The sequence below is a fragment of the Cuculus canorus genome, chromosome 2 (assembly GCF_017976375.1).
Source record: "Cuculus canorus isolate bCucCan1 chromosome 2, bCucCan1.pri, whole genome shotgun sequence".
Lineage (NCBI taxonomy): Eukaryota > Metazoa > Chordata > Aves > Cuculiformes > Cuculidae > Cuculus > Cuculus canorus.
This window is the reverse complement of record NC_071402.1, coordinates 114501879-114520872: the sequence shown is the minus strand read 5'-3', so window position 1 is coordinate 114520872 and position 18994 is coordinate 114501879. Positions and strand designations below refer to the sequence as shown.

Below are 18994 nucleotides of genomic sequence, written 5' to 3'. Positions count from 1 at the left end.
ACAGGTAACAACCAACCCTGAGCTCTAACTGTGACTTGGATTCAACGTTTGCTCGTTAACAATTGAGCCAGCAGTGCTGCATTCTACCTTCCTAATGAGACTGTGTATTTCCTGATGTTCTGTAACTGCTCATAAAGTACTCTTTAATCTGGTTTTTGTTTGTGGATAATGGCTATATTTTTAGTGTCATAAGATGAATACTGATGTATAACACTTGAACTGCTCCTCTTTATTTGATATAACAATGTAAGGACAGCTGCAATTTGGACAGCTGCAATTTCCCACATACCCCTTGCTTTGGGAAACTGCTAGGCACTTAGATTCAATCCAGCTAAAAAGTTCGTAAGATTCCTCTGTTTGATGTTTTTCCACCTTCTGGCATTGTCAAAGACTGCTCTTGGCTTCTCTATGATACCAAATGCTGTCAGACCACAGCCGAATGATTCTTACTGCCTTAGGAAACAAGCATGAATCATCTTGGTGTGCCAGGTAGCTGAATGGATCAAGCTTTAAAACATTTGAGCTGTTCTGGGACTCCAGGCCTTCTAAAACACATTAAAAAACAATTTAATGTAATTTGAAGGTAATTTTATGGACAGGTAAGGATTGTTATTATAATTATTATTGTAAATGTTTCTAAGTGGCTTTGAGCAGAGAATGTGCCCACAGGAGTCACCCTGTGACTGTTAATTTTGACAATGTCCCAGTGAAAGCATTGGCTGAGGATTCCTGCCTTGCTCTGGCTGCCTACAGAAGTCCTGAAGACACCTGGACCTGCCCTCCTTATGATGCTCTACTCTCAGACATACCATGAAACACTGGGAAGCATATTTGGAGTCAGCTCTTCTCCAAATAAGGGTGGGTAGACTCATGTCATTCTGTTTCAGCAGTCATAATTTATTATTTTTTTTTTTAATTATTATTTTTAGGAACCTGTTAATGTAGTATCTCATGTTGCTGCGTTGTGGTTGATGCAGGACTCTGATGGAGCAGCTCACCACTGACAGCTGCTGGTGAACAAGGGAGCTGCCCGGAGACCTCCCCAAACTGCAGACAAGCTTTGACAGAGAGAGCGTGAACTGGCAGAAGACAAGCAGAAGAACAGACTAAACAGACCAGGTATCCTTTTTATTTTAGTGAAGTGCCAGTTTGTAGCTTCTTTGTTTTGCACAGGCTGGTTCTGAGGTCTGGGTGAATTGGGTGTGATTCTTTGAATCAGAATTGTGTTGAGTGCACCTTCATAGAGGGACTACCCTAAAAAACACACACAGTCAGAAGGTGGATAGAACTGCAGTGCTAAAGAAAAGCAATGAAAATAAAGAGGGGACTCTTCTCAGGAGTGTTTTTCTTGGGAGACTGAGGTAATGCAAAACAATTTTAAGGATGGTAGTGTGACTAGGTGTGGTAAGGCTAGGTATGACTTCAGGATACGGACCTCAATGGCATAATCTGCGGTTTAAAACTGTGCAGCAAGTAGCAGAGATGAGCTGGAAGGAATAATTGCAATCCTAATAACTGCTTAGAGGAGTAACTAATCTGAAGTTGCATGTAGAGTAATTGCCCAACAATTGTCATGACCTGAGTTGTTAAAGGTCTGGAAATCCAGGTGGATTTTTTTCTTTTTTCTAAAGTTAGGAAATATGGAGCTTAGAGTAGCAACTGTGAACAGTGAATCCAAACAGAAAAAAAACATACGTGGGTGCTGCTGCTCTCTTGGTTGCGTATCTGCTCCTTTGTAGCATAACTGAACATTTGCGGAGGCTATTGAGACTCTTCCATCACTTCTGTTTGATAATCATGTAATATGCTAATGGACAGTATGTTTTCTTTTGGAAGGGAGTGTCTGCAGGAATAGCAGATACTAAACACTGCAGCTGGTGCCTGCTGACACTTTGTGCTCCTCCCACGTATCTGGTTCATCAATGAAAGCGCAGAGAGTTTTTTTTCAAATCTAGGGGTTATAGTCCTACATGTTGGATGTAGCATAATAAAGTCCAGGCTACTTGGACTTTACCTGAATTATTTAGTAGTTGTCTCTATGAGACTTCTTCCGTTGCTCCTTATTATTCATTCCTCCCTTGTTTTTCTGTCTCTTTTGGCAATAGATCCGTTAAGGTTCTTCCCTGCCCTCAAATAATGCTCCCCAACTGGTTGCTAGGACTTCTCTCCCTTTTTGTTTGTATTTTAGGTAGCTGGGAGCAGCACTTGACTTCTTGTTGTGCAGACACAAGCTCAGGATTTCCAGTCAGTATCTTCACCTAAGTACCTCTACTTTTGCTGCAGTGAGAAATGCGGTTCTCCACTTTGTTTACCAGCTTCTGATTAGGTTTACGTAGGGCAGTTCTTACGCTGTCCCTGGCCTGCTGTGGAGAATAACCCCTATGCTTTGTCATCCACTTCTCCCAAACCCCACACTCTCAAATTTGTTAGGTACTGGGAGAAGGGTGGCAGAATTTCTTTCTAATCCCCCTTTAACGTGAGCAGTGAAATGATAAACCCAAATGAAGAAAATTCAAAGGAGATAAAAGCTTTAATAGCATCAGAAATAGCATGTTTATTATCTGAGGGGTGTGTATGGGAAGTTCCACAGCAAGAATTCCTGAGTATTACCTGTTTAAATACATTTAAATATATTTAAAGCCTGCCTCTCAAAGAGCCACTGAATGACAGGCACTTCGCTAGGTGCCTATGTCCATGACCACCTTAAAAAAAAACACTCGTCCAAGTTGCTTGTGACACTGACTATTTCTGAGAGAAGCAAAGATTCATTTTAGTGCATCTGAACTTACTAATCTGACTTGACCCGAGCCGAGGACACCACACCTCTCTGCCTGCACGATCTCCCAAGGCCATTAGTAAACTAGTTTGAAATATAATGGGAAGGAGGTACAGAGCCAAGGAAATGTTTAACCTGATTACGCTCATCAGTAGCACAAATCTATTCACATGGAAGCATCCCAAGTGCCAGTGATGTGCTATTTTTTTTAAGGCTGTCCTGCCTGTGAGTTGTTAAATGGTGTGAGTTATTTATAAGGATTTGTAATAAATCCCACGGGCAGTGACAGGCACTTAACTTTTTAATAACTTGCAAAAGTGTTTGTGAATGGGGACTGTTAACGGATCCGTAGCTTCTCAGTGTGTGTCCCCTTTGGTTTAATAGCTTACAGATATAAAAGTACCTTGGATTTTTCCTTCCAGCAGAATTCAGGGTTACCCATGAGACGTATTTCCAGGGCTAGCTGGCACGTTGCAATTCTGCAGGCAAGAAAAGAACGGCAAGGGTGATGCAGAAGAGCCACGAGCAACCTATGACGGATGCAGTTTCCCCACCCGTCCCTTAACCAAGGCAGGTGCAGTTTGGCTTCAGCAGAGGTAAAGGCCTGCCTGCAGCTGGGCTGAGAACTCCACTGAGAAACCCACAAGGAGCAGGGTGAGGCAGTGAACACCGATAAGGAGCCTTGGGATGGCTCTGTTACATGCAATTTGACTATGAGTCAACCACTTTTATCCTATAAATATGACAGCCTTCGTGAGCCTTCCTTGAACTCTCCCTGCTTGGCAGCGTGGCTGCATGGCGATGAGCTCCCCTTGCCCTGGGAGGATACCTTTCAAGGGTGCTCCTCGAAGCAATCTGATCGTTTACCAGCAACAGGTCGCTGGTGAGCCCCATTTGAATCCTCCGTGGATGGCAGCTGGACTGCACACCTGCCAGTTCTCCTCTTTAACAGAGATTAGTTGTTTAGCCTAAATAAGTAATATTTTAAAAAGAATAAATAATTTCAAGTTATAATATTGTGTGGTTTAGTATGCTGTTTGCTTAGCTTTCTTAGCATGAATAGCCAGAATTGCTCTGAAGGACTAGGCCACAAGCTGGGAGTTTCCAGTTAAAATCTTTTTTTTTTCAGGCAAAACAAGGCCTCCAGAGTCAACAAAACACAGGAAAATACAAAGGCTTCAAGGATACAGATCATCAATACCAGCTGCACTGAGACAAGGTAGCCTGTCTTGAAAGACAGCAAAGAAATCCAAGGAGGAACAAAAAGACCCCAGACCCAAAAATTATTACTAGATCAAGCTACGGTGTGAGGGGCGGGTAAATAGTCTGCAAGTGTGTAATTGCACAGGGATTTCTTTGTTTGAGTTGGACTCTCTCCAGAGTTGACCATGCTGCTGTGTCCCTCTGTTATTTATTTTATAAAATTGGACACCTGAAAGTCTGCTTTGTGAAACCATGGATTCTAACTTCGGTTACTTTGGAACTAATGCTGGACATCCAGCTGGAAAGACCTGCTGCCCAGGAGTCTGTTAACAAAACGTCAGATTTGGACTCCAGAGTGAACTCACGCCAGATGCCCAGGAATTGGGAAAAAGCGCGAGGGAGCTTTGAAACCTTAGCTGAGTGACAGAGGGGATAGGGTGTGCATATGTAATTATTTAGGTATAAACACATATAACCCCATTTTCCCTCTGTGTGTTTCCTCTATGTAATATGTAATAGCGTGACATTATCATTGAACTCTATTACAAGTCGCACGTTTATTTAAATATGACTTTTATCTAAAAATAACTCAGTTGTGGCATGTGGCACTCCCTCAAAACCGTACTCTGGAAGGGCTTGGCAAACTCTGATATTTTTCCAATGACAGCCTCCAATTCTAACAGTGCTAAAAGACACCATGAAGGATGGATTCACTTACGGGAGATGCGTAGACTTCTTGCAGTCACCTTTTCTAGAATGAAAAAAGGTGGCATCCCACTTTGTGGCGTTGCTACTCCAGGTGGCTGGTCAGCAAGTCCACCAGAGTGGTTCTGCTGGTCTTAACAATGCTGCATGACATACTCTGCAGTTTGGGCTCATGTCCAAGCCCCGTGATAGGGATTCTCACCCATACCCACAGCTGGATGCCTTGGCTCTGCCAGGAACCGATGGGATGCTGGAACAACGCGGACGGTGCTGGCAGGGAGCAAGTTGCTGGTGCTGGAGAAAGAAGATTGACAGCAGCTGAGTGTGTGTTATGGTAAAATGGACCTGAAGGGTTGCCCAGTCCTGGCTTGAAAAAAAACCCAGGTTTAGACAAACAGAGGAAGCAGAGTCCTTGGACTTGTTTAGCCCCTTTTTATTACTGAAGACACTGCTGGTAGCCTCCTTCAGTAGGAGACCTGTCATAAGTGATTGAGCTCAAAATGTGGCTTGGCAGGGGCCCAAGCACACAGGGTTAACATTCAGACCTGGCACCTCAGTGTGTGTTCAGCTGACCCAAAGGTCTCCTAGGTCCTTCTCTCTCCACAATGGGCTGCGAACATCATTTCCCAGTGGCTTTCATATATATTTGGTCCCTGATGCTTCAAAGTATTTTAAACCAACACACCCTCGGAAAAGATCATTTGCAGCAGCGGGGTTTGAGCATGAAGGTAAGTGAAAACACACGGGGCTATTTTGCATGCTCACACATACACAGAGCATGCAGAGGCAGGGGAGTATTCCCAGGCGGCCAGACTTGAGTGTTATACTGAAGGCTGTAGCAGTCTAGCTGGTGGGGACTGTTTTAAGGCCGCTTTTGGAACTGATGAGTGTGCTGGGCTGGGTGGGGTGAGCACCAGGGTGCAAGTGATGGGATGCTCGAGGACCTATTTTGGGCAAGGGGCACTGAGAATAAAACTCAGCTCTGATAGCCACTAAGCTCAGTCCTAATAGTGTGGGAACCTCTTTCCTTGTGCTATCAAATCAATCCAGTGCCTCAAGCACACTAATACCACTCTCAGGAAAGAGAGCCCTGTGGAGAAGGATTTTCCCATTTCCAAAACCAGGCTGCAGCCCCAGTGTTATTTCCTCCCCGTGTCAGGTCAGCATGTGAGCTGATAAAAATCCCTGGGCTCACATCCTTCCCAGAAATGCCAGTCAAAACCCAAGCAGCTATTCACCCAAAGTACCAATTTTATAGTTCTCTGTGTGTCTATAATCTATTTACCAGCATTCCTACTTCAGTATGTGCCTGTTAATAAGATTAGTAATTAAAAAGCTTGATAGGAATTGGCAAGCATAGCTTCTCCGCCTTTCCCTCCCCTCCAAGCTAGGCTGGCGTGGAGTCGGAGGCAGGACTGGCAGAGTACCTGAAAGAGTGAAGGCTGGAAGGTTCTGCTGAAACCTCTGTCTGCAAGTAGGCAATGGAGAAATCCCGGCCTCTGTGGGACAATCCCTTGCAGTTCATTTTCGCCTGCATTTCCTATGCTGTGGGACTAGGAAACGTGTGGAGGTTTCCATACTTATGTCAGATGTATGGAGGAGGTAAGTGCGACTTATGTTTCTTGCTTCCCTCGAGGAGGAGTGTGGCAAGCTTTAAATCCAAAAATATGTTCTCCATGCTAACGCCTAAGCAGGGTCCAGGGCAGAGCAGGAGGTCAGGCATTTTGTGGGTGTACAATCTCTTCTATCGCTGCTTTATTTTACAGATTCTTCAGCATAAGGATTTTAGCTGACAACTGCCCCAATACAGGGGCATTTGTTTCCTAGCAGTGCAGTGAAACAGTGGGAAAACCAATGTTCTGTAAAAAGGATGGAGCTAGAGAGATGTAGGTCTACATGGTATTCATTTATTACTTTCTTACTCCATTGAACCACTCTGAAGGCATCAAAAGTAGTTCAATTCCTTGATAATTCTCTTGGAACATACTGAGAGTGAAATGCCGATGCTGATTTTATTTAAGGATCAACTGTATAATTTCCAGTTGTTGTCATTAATGTGTTGTCTCTTATACGAAGCCTTACTTTAGGAGGAGATAACTTGGCTGCAAATCTGCCTTGAAGTAGGCTGAAACTCCTTAATCAACAGGAGTTCCACAACTAAAGCCTTCTAGGAAGCTTTAAAAATAGGGAATAAATCGGTTTGGGCTCAAAAACAAAAAAAAAAGCTTTGAAAGTTTATCACTCTCCTAGGTCCAAACTGGGGAAAGACAATGTCTGTATTGTATACCAGCCACAGATGTTCTACCTTAGAAATCAAAAGTCAGTTAATTTGATTAATTAAAAAACAACACTAATACTACCTTCTAGCATACAGCTACCAATGCTAAATGACGTGTTTTGAAGAATTCTGATTAAGCGCCTCTCTCTGTAAGACATCCCAGATTTACACTGCTTCTTGCACGGCGTCTGTTGTCGTAGTGTTGGACCCATCTCAGTTGTGCATTAAGTGGCAAGATAAGCACCTGCCTTGTTTGCTTCTGGTCTGCTTCTGCCCACACTGAGACTTTTAAGTGCTTCTTGCTTGTTTCGTTGGCTTGTAGCTTGCTTTAAATGCACGTGTGGTGGTAGGAATTGGTTCATCCTGGTTGTTGAAAAGCTAGCTCAGTGCTGGGATGACGTCAAAACTGCTCTGTGGGATTCAGGTCAGAAAAATCCAGATAATACACTGGGTGAAATTACAGTAGAAGCTGGATGCTTGAGTGGCTGAAGTGTTCTTAGGTGTTTCAGATAGCAGAAGTGATAAATGTGCGGCATTTCTGTGTGTATTCCTCTACACGGATCCTTTTGAGGGTAAAGGCTTCCTGTGTGACACTGAACTCTAGCACAAAGCTTAAAATGCAAGTTTCTCTACACAATTAAACTGCACGTGATTAGTTCACTAGCGGCTTGTTTTGGCAGACACCCTGAAGGACAGCAAGACTCAGACATTGGGGTCTTTGTGTGGTTTATCCTCTTCTTATCTTATTGTAGTAGATGGTGAAAATTCTCTGAAATGTAACCAAAACCGGAACACTTGATTAACTGGAAAAAAAAAGATTCAACAAACCCAAGTATTTTATTAAAAGCATGTTTTTGTAAGAGTAGTTTCTCCACTACTTTCATCCTCTCTGGTTAAATCTCCCAGCGAGAGGCAACTCTTCCCTACTGTGAACCTAAAACTCCTGACAGCGGGCTTTGCTTTTCTTAATTGTTTTCCGCTGCCCTCTTGCAAAGGATTTGGTGGCTTTTCAGGGTCTGCAAAACCCATGCAGACAGAACATGGTTTCAGGAACTTAAAAGCTGGATATGTCAGGCAACGAGCTTAGGGGAGGATGGCAGTCACTGCTCATTTGGCATCCTCCTTGCAGAAAAGCACAGAGACAGTCCCTGTGCTGCCCAGCAGTGATAGCACCCTTATCGCCGATGTTACTCATAAACAGGGTATTTGCAGACTTTACAACCATCCGCCTTTCTGTTCATCAGCGTGTTGCCTCCTTCTTGCTTGCCTCCAATGAGCTTGACTCAGGCCGAGCAAAGGAAGGTCAAAACCTTGTAGACAGCACATCCGTGAGCAGGCGGGACCAGGCTGAGACAATGCTGGGATGGGTTTACAGCAGGGAAGGTGCTCAGCAGTGCTCAGCCCTGAGGGAAGAAGCCCCTGGACACCAGGCAGGATGCTGAGCAGAGACAAGGGTGTTGCTGGCCAAGCTTGGTTCCTTGACAAGACTCAGAGCACATTCCTCATGTTGTGCCAACTGCAGGGGTCTGGCTGTGGGGCTGGTAGAGTAGGTGTAAATGAGCAGGGAGGTCCCTGGAGGTTCACAGTGGATAGGGAGCTGGTTCATGCAGCTGCCCTGAATCACTTATGAGGCATTTTGGTTCTACCCTTTACGACAAGCAGTGTTGGGGGCAAAAATCTATGTGCAATGAGGGTGCAGAGCAAGGAGCAGGGTCTCAGCCCCAACGCTCCCAGCTGTGAGGGGGGACATCAGGGTGAACAGCAAGCCTGGAGCCACTCTTCCTTCTTGCAAGGTGGCAACACCAAGGAAATAGCAATGCTGCTGGGGAGGGGGTGGAAAGGCCTGACGCTGATTCCTGCCATGGTACCTGGCAAAGCCTCTCTCTGTGGCTGCTGGGGCAGCTCACACCCTGCCGGGACAGAGAAGCTGTGGGAGCTCTTAAACCCCCAGCAGTTCCCTTGTGGCATAGGAAGTTACCTAACGGACTAACAAAGGGGTTGTTAACAACGATAGAGCCAGGAGGTGCAAAATTAATTCCCAGAATAAACCAGATTTTTGCTCAGTGTTTACTTCCAGTTCTTTGCCTCAGTCGCTGCCTGAAGTTCATACCTCTGTGGCGCTGCACCAAGCCCATTGCAAGGAATGTTAATGCTGCTGATTAAATCCTAAATAAGAGATATTTATGTAAATATTTTTGGCTTGCTGAAAAAGGAAAGCAGGAAAGCCTTCACAAAAATCCAGGTTTTGTCTCAGTCAGCAGCTCTTTCTGAAGCGAACCCCGAGTCATGGGGGTTATTTTTTTTTCCAGCAGAAATTTAAGCCAAAACACATCCAAGTTGTTGGGTGGGAAAGTCCTTTTCCCTGCCTTGCTGCCTGCCCACCCATTTCTGCTGCTCTTCTTCTGCAGGAGCATCCTTGTGGTTCCGTGTGCTGGGGAAGCAGGGATGAGGGTCAGGGGAAGGCTCTGTGCCTCTGTCCTAGGGTCTGCTCCTACTGATAGGACACTGGGGAAAAGCCTTCACCTCATTTGCAGGCTCAACATGGGTTTTGCGGGAGAGTTTTTTGTAGTTTTGGGGTTTTTTTAAGCCATGATAGGCTTCAAAAATATTACTTGAAACTCTATTCTACACAGATGCTGCTGTTGCTTTTTCATTGAGTACTTCAGCTCTGCTGCAGACCACTGCACACGAAGTAAATCTTCTCCTCATCCTCTTTCTCTCATTATCTTTTACAAGGTTTGGGTGGTGGTTGGTTACCCTTTAACAGCCCCAGCCCCGAGCGTTGCTTAAACCGCCTGCGAAGCACATGGGCAGCCCCACCACACCAGGTTGCCAACCGGCGCATTTTAACAGCTGAAATGCCAGTGCTGCCAATTGCCTGCGGAAAAATCCCTGCACCCAAGCACTTGGTGCTCACTGGCATCCGGGATGCCACCTGCAACCCCATGAGATGTCCCTCAGGGTTGTGCCGTGCCCTCAATACACAAGATGCCCTGAGTGGACCCAGCTCCAGCCACCTCCTGGGGCATTAACAGGGCAATTTGGCCACGAATAGGGCAACCCGGTGTTTATTATGTTGCTGATCTGCTGAAGGCTGTCTGTTGGGGTTTTTCTTGCAGGTGGCTTCTTGATCCCCTATTTTATCATGCTGTTTGCTGAGGGGATGCCGCTGCTCTATCTGGAGCTGGCTGTGGGGCAGCGCATGCGTCAGGGCAGCATCGGCGCCTGGAAAATAATAAGCCCCTACCTCTGTGGTGTTGGTATGTTCTCAGTTTTCATCTTTCTCTTTTAAGTGCCCAGGGAACATGGGAGATTTTTTTTGAATGGGGAGCTTTGTCCTTCAGAGAAGAAACGAGACAGGGGCTGGGGTTTTACTGGGTCTTGCCAAGTAATCAAACTGTCACCCAGATGCACACAGCATGCATTTACCTCATCCTTTATGGGGCGTCGAGGTCAAACCCTGGCTCACTGTATTGGGTCCCCAGACTCAGGGGTGTGAGTCCCCCTGCCCTGAGGCAGACTGCCAAAATCACAGGGTGAAGGCCAGCACTTAACCCATTCCCGGGGCTGCCCGCACTGGACTCTGACCCCAAGAAAATCATCTTGACAAGCTCAACATTGAGCAATAAAATGGTGCCTTAATTTCCTACAATCGCTGGCTACCATTTACCGATGTCTACCTTTACGTTCATTATTAAGCTATTAAATTACCCTCGAAGCCCAAACTGTCTCTAAATTGCTTACAGCAACACTTTATTTTTAATGATACGTTGAATATTCACCCACCCCAAGGGCTGAAACACAAAATCCAGTGCAGGAAAGCCCTGACAGGAAGAGGAGGCTGCAGCAGTGGGGCCATGCAGAGGCAAAACATCGCAGGGTGTTATGGGGCCCTGGACGTTTTGGGGTTTTTCTACTGACTGAACACCTCCCATCATGCCCGCAGGCGTTGCCAGCGTCGTCGTCTCCTTCTTCCTCTCCATGTACTACAACGTGATAAATGCCTGGGCCTTCTGGTACCTCTTCCACTCCTTCCAGGTGCGTGGGTGCCCAGTGGCATGGCTCAGCGCTGCCGTGGTGACTTTGCATCGGTGGTGGATGTTGCCCCCTCACCATCATCAGCCTGGGAGGAGCAAAAGCTCCAGAAACCTGCCCAGGGTTTACCTGGGGTGAAAAAATGAGACGGGGCATCCCACTGTGGTGGCTCCCCAGGGTCATCAGGGTTTCTTCTCAAAATGCAGGTCAAGTACAGCCCTGTGATTCCTTGCTTACATGTGCTTTGATGGCCACGGTGTCCTCCACCTTGGGATTGGTCTGTCCAAAGGCAGAGGCTTGGCCCTGGGGGAGAGAATCAGGATGGTCATCCTCAGGGAAGAGAGGCAGAGGGGATCTGTCCTTGGGGAGAGAGGACATCCCTAGGGGAAAGGGTCGGTCTCCACTCCAGGCAGCACAATGCAGGGACAAGCAAGCCCAAGGCTTAGAAAGCCACCCTTGCCTTCGTGTCCCCTGTCCCTCACTGGTGCCCTGGCTCTCCCTGCCATGCTGGGTACTAACTCCACACCTCTCCCACCCTTTGCAGGACCCCTTGCCATGGGCCACCTGCCCCCTGAACAGCAACCGCACTGGCTACGAGGAGGAGTGTGAGAAGACGTCATCCACCCAGTACTTCTGGTACCGTCAGACCCTGAACATCTCTCCATCGCTGGAGGCCAGCGGGAGCGTGCAGTGGGAGCAGGCACTCTGCCTGACACTGGCCTGGCTGGTGGTCTACCTCTGCATCCTCCGTGGCACTGAGTCCACCGGCAAGGTGAGCGACAGGCACAGCCCTGTCGAGACCCAGCAGGACAGAGGGAGGATAAACGAGTGCCAAAAAGGCAGTGGTCATGGCTGCTGTAACGCTTGTGGTTGTGGCATCTCCCCCAAAGCAGCTGGCCCCGCTGCCTCTGCCTCCCTGTTGAGTTGCAACTGAAAAAGTCTCAACCAGAACACTGAGTGATATTAAAACGGACACAAAACTAAAAACCAAACAGAAAAGTCCTTTAAACGCAGCCATCTCTGCTGTAAAATCAGCCTTCAGGCTGCTGGTCGTGTGGAAAGCTGCCTGCCACAGCAGAGCCGTGTCAGGAGGCATCTATTCCTCGGACTTTGCAAGTAAAAAAAAAGATACTTGTTGGGCATTTTTTCTTATTTTTATTCACAGCAGAAGTTTTGAGGAAAGGAGGGGAAAGCAATGTCCCAGCTGAGCCTGCACTAAGCAGCGAGCGGAGGGTTGTAATCCCCAAATCGTCTTAGCCAAATGCAGAAAGCCAAGAGACTGTAAGCTAAGAACAACCTCTCAAACCTGCTGCAGCTGGATTTGGGGGTCAAAAAAGAAAGAAGGAAATAGCCAAGGAGGATTGAAACAGTGTCATGAAGACAAGGTCTCATCAGCAGGGGCGTGGGATGCTTCCCCTGCATCTCTTGTGCAGGAACAGCGGTGGGTTTGGGCAGTGGGCACACAGCTGTCCCACCAGGAAAGGGAAGTGGCTGCATCTCCAGGTGTGTGATGGAGAAAGTGCCAGTTAGCAGTGCAGGTGGGTGTGAGTTGGAGGAATATTTAGTAAATACCCATCTGATTCTCTTCCCAAGACTTGTGGAAGGCATGATTTTTGTTAGTTGCTGGATGAGCCATTGGGGTCCTCCCCAGCAAAGAGAAGGAGATTGCATTCTCCCCTTGTTTTCTTTTTTGAGGTGGCTTATTCCAATGTGGATATTGAAATTCAGAGGTTTAATCAAAAGCTTCTAGAAGGCAACTGAAAGATTTAATTCCTCCCATCCATGATACATGCAGTTAAATTAGTTTTCCCATCTGAATGAAAATAGTTTCATTCAAGTTTGATTTTGACCTTTTATGAGGTCTGCTTGCCTTCCTTCTAGAGCAGCTGATGGCCGGCCTTTGCCTATTACATTCTTGACAGAGAATGGTTACAAACTGATATTACTCCACTAAATGCACAGAACTGAGCTTGTAAATGCTGCAAATATCTTAGATTCTGGTTTCATCTTTCCAGTCAAAGAGAACAGTAGGACAGGTTTTTCTTATTAGTAAAAAAACTTGTTTCCCTGAAACATAAATCTAAAGTTAGATTTATCTGAAAATATTTCTTTAAAGATTAATACAAGGTAGCAAATGCAAAAAAATGGAAATTATTTATGTAAAGTAAATGAGAAAGTGCTAATTTTTACTATGGTCAGTATTGCATATTCCTTAGACCAAGGTATTTCCTCCTCCTGCCCCCAGGTCGTCTATGTAACAGCCTCTTTGCCATACTGCGTTCTGATTATATACCTCATCAGAGGATTAACACTCCATGGAGCAGTGAATGGACTCATCTACATGTTCACACCAAAGGTAGAGAAAAAAATGCACTGAATTTTTCTTGAGATGTTATTAGTTACAAAATATGTGGGTTTTTAAAAGGTGGCAATGCTTCTTTTCCTTATATTGGATTTTTACAGCAGTAACTTAGGTTATGCGGCTGGAACCCCAGCTGGGGCTGGTGGGAGGCTGTTGTCCCACAGCGGCTGCAAGTTTCTTGCTTTCTCCTGCAGAAGATGGTCTGCTTATTAACATAAGCTATAGCACATCACGTCCAGACCGAGCAGTAACGCTGTCCCCAAACCCCTGCACTAACACGGGTGTGCAAAGGGACTCGGCACATCTGCATCCCCACAGCCTGGAAGGTGCGTTGCTCGGCACTCATGCAGAGCTCCATGCTCCTGCTCTCCCCATCTGGTTTTGCAGCTGGAGCAGCTATCGAACCCCAAGGCATGGATCAGTGCCGCCACGCAGATCTTCTTCTCACTGGGCCTGGGTTTTGGCAGCCTCATTGCGTTCGCCAGCTACAATGAGCCCAGTAACAACTGCGAGAGGCACGCCATCATCGTCTCGCTCATCAACAGCACCACATCCATATTTGCCAGCATCGTGACTTTCTCCATCTACGGCTTCAAGGCGACATTTAACTACGAAAGCTGTATAGACAAGTAAGAGCCTGGTAGTCCCCCTGTTTTCCACCGCAAGCTGTTCCAGGGAAGGTAAGGGGGGGGAGGTAAATAAATAACACCATGCAGCACTGCCTCAGATCTGATACTGCTCTAATAAAGCTAATGGCATGATTTAAAGCGATGAAGGCTGCGTCGAAAGGTCAGAGCTAGGGTGCCTTTTGACACCTGGGTGCTGCTTCCAGGCATGGGCCAGGTCCAGAGGATGGGTTTCCCTGGGTGAATCACAGTGGCACTTGCCCCTTCTTTGAGGGTCGTGGGGGATTAATACAACACAATGATGCTCAGATCCCTTCCTTTAAGGCTAAGCCTTGTGCCAGGAGCTCAGCCTCCTCGGAGGTGACGCTCTGGAGGGGCCCAGCAGCCTGCAGGATTGTGCCCCAAGGCAGCAAGCTCACGTGCTGTCCCTGGCACAGAGCCCGTGGCAGTTACACTTTTACTCATATTTTTACTGTTTTCCATCTATCTGCTGATCAGGGAGGAAACCAAGCTGCCAGGCCCTGCTTGCTGCCAAAAGAGTCCTTAAATTCGTGGGATACGGATATGGGACTAGAGAGCAAAGGGGAAGAGACGCCAGCTGCCATTCAAAAATACCTCCCTGTGAGCGTAGGAACATCTCCCTCTGAAGCAGAGATGAGTGGAAGGTTGCCCACATCCCAATATCATGCTGGAAGTACCACAGCTCCCACCCAGGGAGAGCAGAGCCCTGGGACTGGCAGCGCATCCCCATGAGGGGGCTGGTGGAGAAGGGGATGAGGTATAAAACTGGTACCAGTTTTATTCCTTGGCCTGAAAGCCATTGAATTCCTATAATCTTCTCCAGGGTGATCCTGCTACTGATGAATGCTTTCGACCTGGAGGAAGGCTCTTTAACAGCAGACAACCTCAATGAGATGAAAGGCTACCTCATGGCCACCCACCCACAGGAATATGCCCAATTATCACCACAGCTTAAAAACTGCAGCTTGGAAGCTGAACTGGACACAGTGAGTCACTGCTTTGTGCTGGCACCAGGGCTTCTCCCTCTCCTTTTCTCCAGCAGAGCCCTGGCAGCCCTTCAGCCCTGCGTGGGCACATCTTGCCCCCAGGAGCCACTTGGCCAGGAGCTGTGGTGGGGCTCATTTCTGCATCTCATTTCTTGGGATGGGGTGGGACATATTTTCTTGGGGTGGCTCAGCCCAACGAGGGGCTTGCATGGCTAATTAGCAACCAAGCCGGATTGCAATGCAGCCAGACTGCTGGCTGCATCTTGTGGGACAGGGCAGGTCACAAAGGTGTGGGGCAAATGTTTCTGCTAAGAGTAGGACTGTGTCAGTTTCTATCCAGTTGGAATAAAAACAGTGAAGAGCTCATCGGCCTCTGCTGTACAGGACAGCCACCACCGGTGTATTTCTGTCATTGTGGAGGATCAGCCTCATATGTCTGTTCTTATGTCTGTTATCCAGCTGAAGAGCTGCCCGTAACTCACTTCTTTCTCTCCTTCTCGCCGGCAGGCTGTCCAGGGGACGGGACTGGCATTTATAGTCTATTCCGAAGCGATCAAAAACATGGAGGTGCCCCAGCTGTACTCCGTGCTCTACTTTGTCATGCTGCTGATGCTGGGCATCGGCAGCATGCTGGGGAACACCGCCGCTATCCTCACGCCGCTGACCGACAGCAGGGTCATTGCTGCCCATTTCCCCAAGGAGGTGATCTCAGGTAAGCACCTGCCATGAGCAGCATAGGCCACGCAGGGAATGAGCACGTGTGTGTGCAAGAGCTTTGGTGTCCCACAGCTGGTGAGGGTCCTTCTTTGATCTAAGGTGGAACAGAAGATATCAAAGATGCTGCCAGAAGGGTTTGCCTGCCCAGCCTGTACAGCACTTTCCTTCAGGGGCTCTCAAAGCGCTAGGGCAATTGTGGCTGCATTTTGCAGGCTTCCTGACACACCCCAGCTCCTTTAGACTGGTGTGAACTGACCGGTGAAACTCAAAGGGCCAGGAGACACTTGAAGACACCTCCAGTGAGTGGCTCTTCAGTCATATCACTAGTATCCTAATTGTGAACCAGCTCAGACTTTTTGGCCAAAACTGATACATGCTCCCACTGAGGCACGAAAATCAGTTGTCCCACCTTAAGAGCTGTTTTAACTGGCTGCCCAGCAGTAACAGCAGATGCTGCGCACACATCCAACAAGGCTATAGCTTAAGACACTTGTCTTTGCTGTGCTGATGTGCTGGGACTGCGCAGGTCTAAGAAGCAGCACTTTAAGGATACTCCAGCACATTCAGTATCTATCCACTCTCACCACCCCATGTCTTTTCCAAAGGTCAAAAATTTATCTTTCTTCTCTGAGAAAGCTGCTTCCTGACAGAAATCAGTAGAAATCCCACCAGCTTTTCAGCCACAAGGCACAGGATGTTTTCCCCACGCTGTTATATTTCCAGGTATGATGTCAAGGTCCCTGTTTTATCCACGCAGGTGTTGTGTGCTTCATTAACTGTGTGATTGGCCTAATCTTCACCATGGAGGCTGGAAATTATTGGTTTGATATATTCAATGACTACGCAGCCACTCTCTCACTGCTGCTCATCGTGCTGGTGGAAACCATTGCTGTATGCTATATCTACGGGATAAGAAGGTAAAGCTTGAACCTCCGTTTGCTCATAGCAGGACAGCAAGGGTGTGACCACTGGCCGAGACACGCAGGGCCAAGAATAAAAATGCCAGCTCGGGCTGAATTTTTCTCATTCACTATGGTATCAGCAAGGCAATGGCATCTCCCCTGCCCTGCAGACCCCTTCCAAGGCCTTGGGCTTAGGGCTGCATGGGGTCCAGGCTGGGCTGACACCTTCTGTGCTGGCAGGGGAGTGCTAATGAGCCGTAGACACTGCTCCCTGCTCTTGTCTTTGGTCTCAAGAGAACCTTCTGCCAAAACTTGGCTTCTCCTTTCACAGCAAGTCAGCTCAACAGGGCCAGTAAGTCTGGTTTCAAAGGCTGTGGCCTTGCACATTGCTGCTCTCCCCGGGTCTAGGTAAAAGCAACATTCAAGGTCAGAAAAGGTTTTGCTCAGCAGAGGCATTTGTGCTTGGGGTGTCTAAAGGAAAAGGCTTTAGTATTTGCTCTGCGCAGTATGCGTACAGGCATCGACAGTGGCATTATGTCCATGAGTTCCGAGCCTTCAAGGCAGATCCAGATTTCCTGTGTGACTGTAGATGCCATCCCCAGCATTAGAATTGTCTTCCTCAAAACCAGTCAAATAACAGTGGTGAGAACAGCTCAACCACACATAAACGAGTAGCGATTTCTCCGCAGTACTGAAGCATCATTGCTTTTCTCCATCAGCTTACACCACTACTCGGGTCAGAACATTGGGATTTTTCCATGCTGTACCTACTTCTAGCTACTCTTCTGCAGTTTGGGATCTTTTTGAATCCCTACTATCTTTTTATTTGATTTCACTCTCACTACACGCTCCTGGTGAGCCAGTTCTTCAGAAAATGCCTCTCTGCTCATTAGTTCCCCCTTTTCCATCTTACACATTTAATGCTGCAGGTGGTTTTGCTACTTCAAAACCATCGGATCAAGGTATCGAGTGAGTGTATGCAGCTGTTCTCAAAAATAAGTTTGTTTGGGTTTTTTTTTTTTTAAATATAGATTTGAGAAAGATCTTCACACCATGATTGGACGCAAGCCAAACTGGTATTGGAAAGTTATGTGGGCTTTCGCTAGTCCTCTGCTAATTGTAAGCCTATTTATATTTTACCTCACCGACTACATCCTCACAGGAACGCTGCAATACCAAGCATGGGACGCCACGCAGGTAAAATAGTTTTGGTTTTCGGTTTTTAGACTTTCTATCCCCACTGTTCCACAAAACTGCCTTCTGAAAGCTTGCAGCGGGAGTTGGGGCCATCCTTTAATTTTGTGGAAAGGTAAAACAGGGAAACCTTGGCCTAGTGACAATGCCCTGGTTCTCTAAGATGGATCCATTTCCCTCCACCCGTTCAAACAGTAAAATTTTATTCATGTTGAAGACCCAACTATCATCTTAAAAATAACAGAAACATTCCTTCTGTAGTATTTTGAACAAAATTAATGGTATTTTAACAAACTGAGGCCCCGCTGGAATAAAAATCTTTCATAATTTCCATATACATTTTTTTTTGTGTGGCCAAAGTGCTTTTGTACAAATGCCAATTTATACAAAATTACTAATTATTTCTGGATTACCACTGCTTTCAAAACCTTTGATAGAAACGTTCCTAGCACTCAGAAACAAATTACAGACATTGTTTACACGTCATCCCCAATTTGGGACCTGTGGCAGGTCGGGCCTGTTGACTGGGTGTCAGCATGACCCTACAGGCTCCAGGAACGGAACTGACAGGGGTCAGCACCCAGCTACCTCATTAAGAAACATTAATCAAGCCAAAATCTGCTTTTTACCAAAGCTTGCAGCAAAATTCTCCCTACTGTTCAAGCAGTAGCTCTGTTCTTATCAATTTGATAAAAACGTTGGATAAAAGCACTGAGAGGACAGTCATGGGCTGCTGCAGCCTTCAAACGCTTCTCATATGTCCTGATTAAGTACACGGCTTTGCTCCAGACCCAACTGCCGGACACTGAACACCAGATTCCAAACATCCAACGCTTCCTCTCTCCCTTGCAGGGGCAGCTGGTGACAAAGGATTACCCAGGCTACGCCCTAGCAGCCATTGGGCTACTGGTGGCAGCATCCACCATGTGCATCCCCCTGGGAGCACTACTGACTTTCATAAGGAAGAGACTGAAGAGGGAAAATGTTTCAACTGTTGCATGAACGCTACCAGCTGGATTTGGGAAGACCTTACGCCCATCATCAGTGACCGGGCACTTCTGGAAGACAGCAGCAACCATTATTTGTAGCAGCTATTATAGAGTTGAGAATTGTGGGTGCTATATTGACCAAAAAGTGCTCTCAGAAGGTTCCACCACAGCTTGGGAAAAAAAAAAAGCTCTTCTGTAAC

General features: G+C 46.9%; 1 protein-coding gene and 1 long non-coding RNA gene across 2 annotated transcripts; both read left to right on the top strand.

Moving 5' to 3' along the window:
* The first annotated feature begins 282 nt into the window (after nucleotides 1-282).
* Nucleotides 283-4527, top strand: LOC128851399 (uncharacterized). The gene is made up of 3 exons (XR_008448761.1): nucleotides 283-858; nucleotides 978-1119; nucleotides 2189-4527. It is a non-coding gene; the product is annotated as an uncharacterized LOC128851399 (long non-coding RNA).
* Nucleotides 4528-5996: 1469 nt separating this feature from the next.
* Nucleotides 5997-18967, top strand: SLC6A20 (solute carrier family 6 member 20). Its single transcript, XM_009571751.2, has 11 exons — nucleotides 5997-6286; nucleotides 10082-10222; nucleotides 10909-11000; nucleotides 11542-11769; nucleotides 13243-13353; nucleotides 13747-13988; nucleotides 14830-14992; nucleotides 15500-15704; nucleotides 16467-16626; nucleotides 17643-17808; nucleotides 18658-18967. Exons 1-11 carry the CDS (start codon nucleotides 6166-6168, stop codon nucleotides 18805-18807), a joined length of 1779 nt encoding a protein of 592 aa, XP_009570046.2. The 5' UTR covers nucleotides 5997-6165; the 3' UTR covers nucleotides 18808-18967.
* The last annotated feature ends 27 nt before the right edge of the window (nucleotides 18968-18994 follow it).

Bases quoted from the DNA above. Each gene is read 5' to 3' on its own strand.
- SLC6A20 (XM_009571751.2), top strand. From the start codon at position 6,166: ATGGAGAAATCCCGGCCTCTGTGGGACAATCCCTTGCAGTTCATTTTC. The intron at 14,993-15,499 runs GTGAGTCACTGC...TCTCGCCGGCAG, and splicing joins TGGAAGCTGAACTGGACACA to GCTGTCCAGGGGACGGGACT. The intron at 17,809-18,657 runs GTAAAATAGTTT...TCTCCCTTGCAG, and splicing joins AAGCATGGGACGCCACGCAG to GGGCAGCTGGTGACAAAGGA.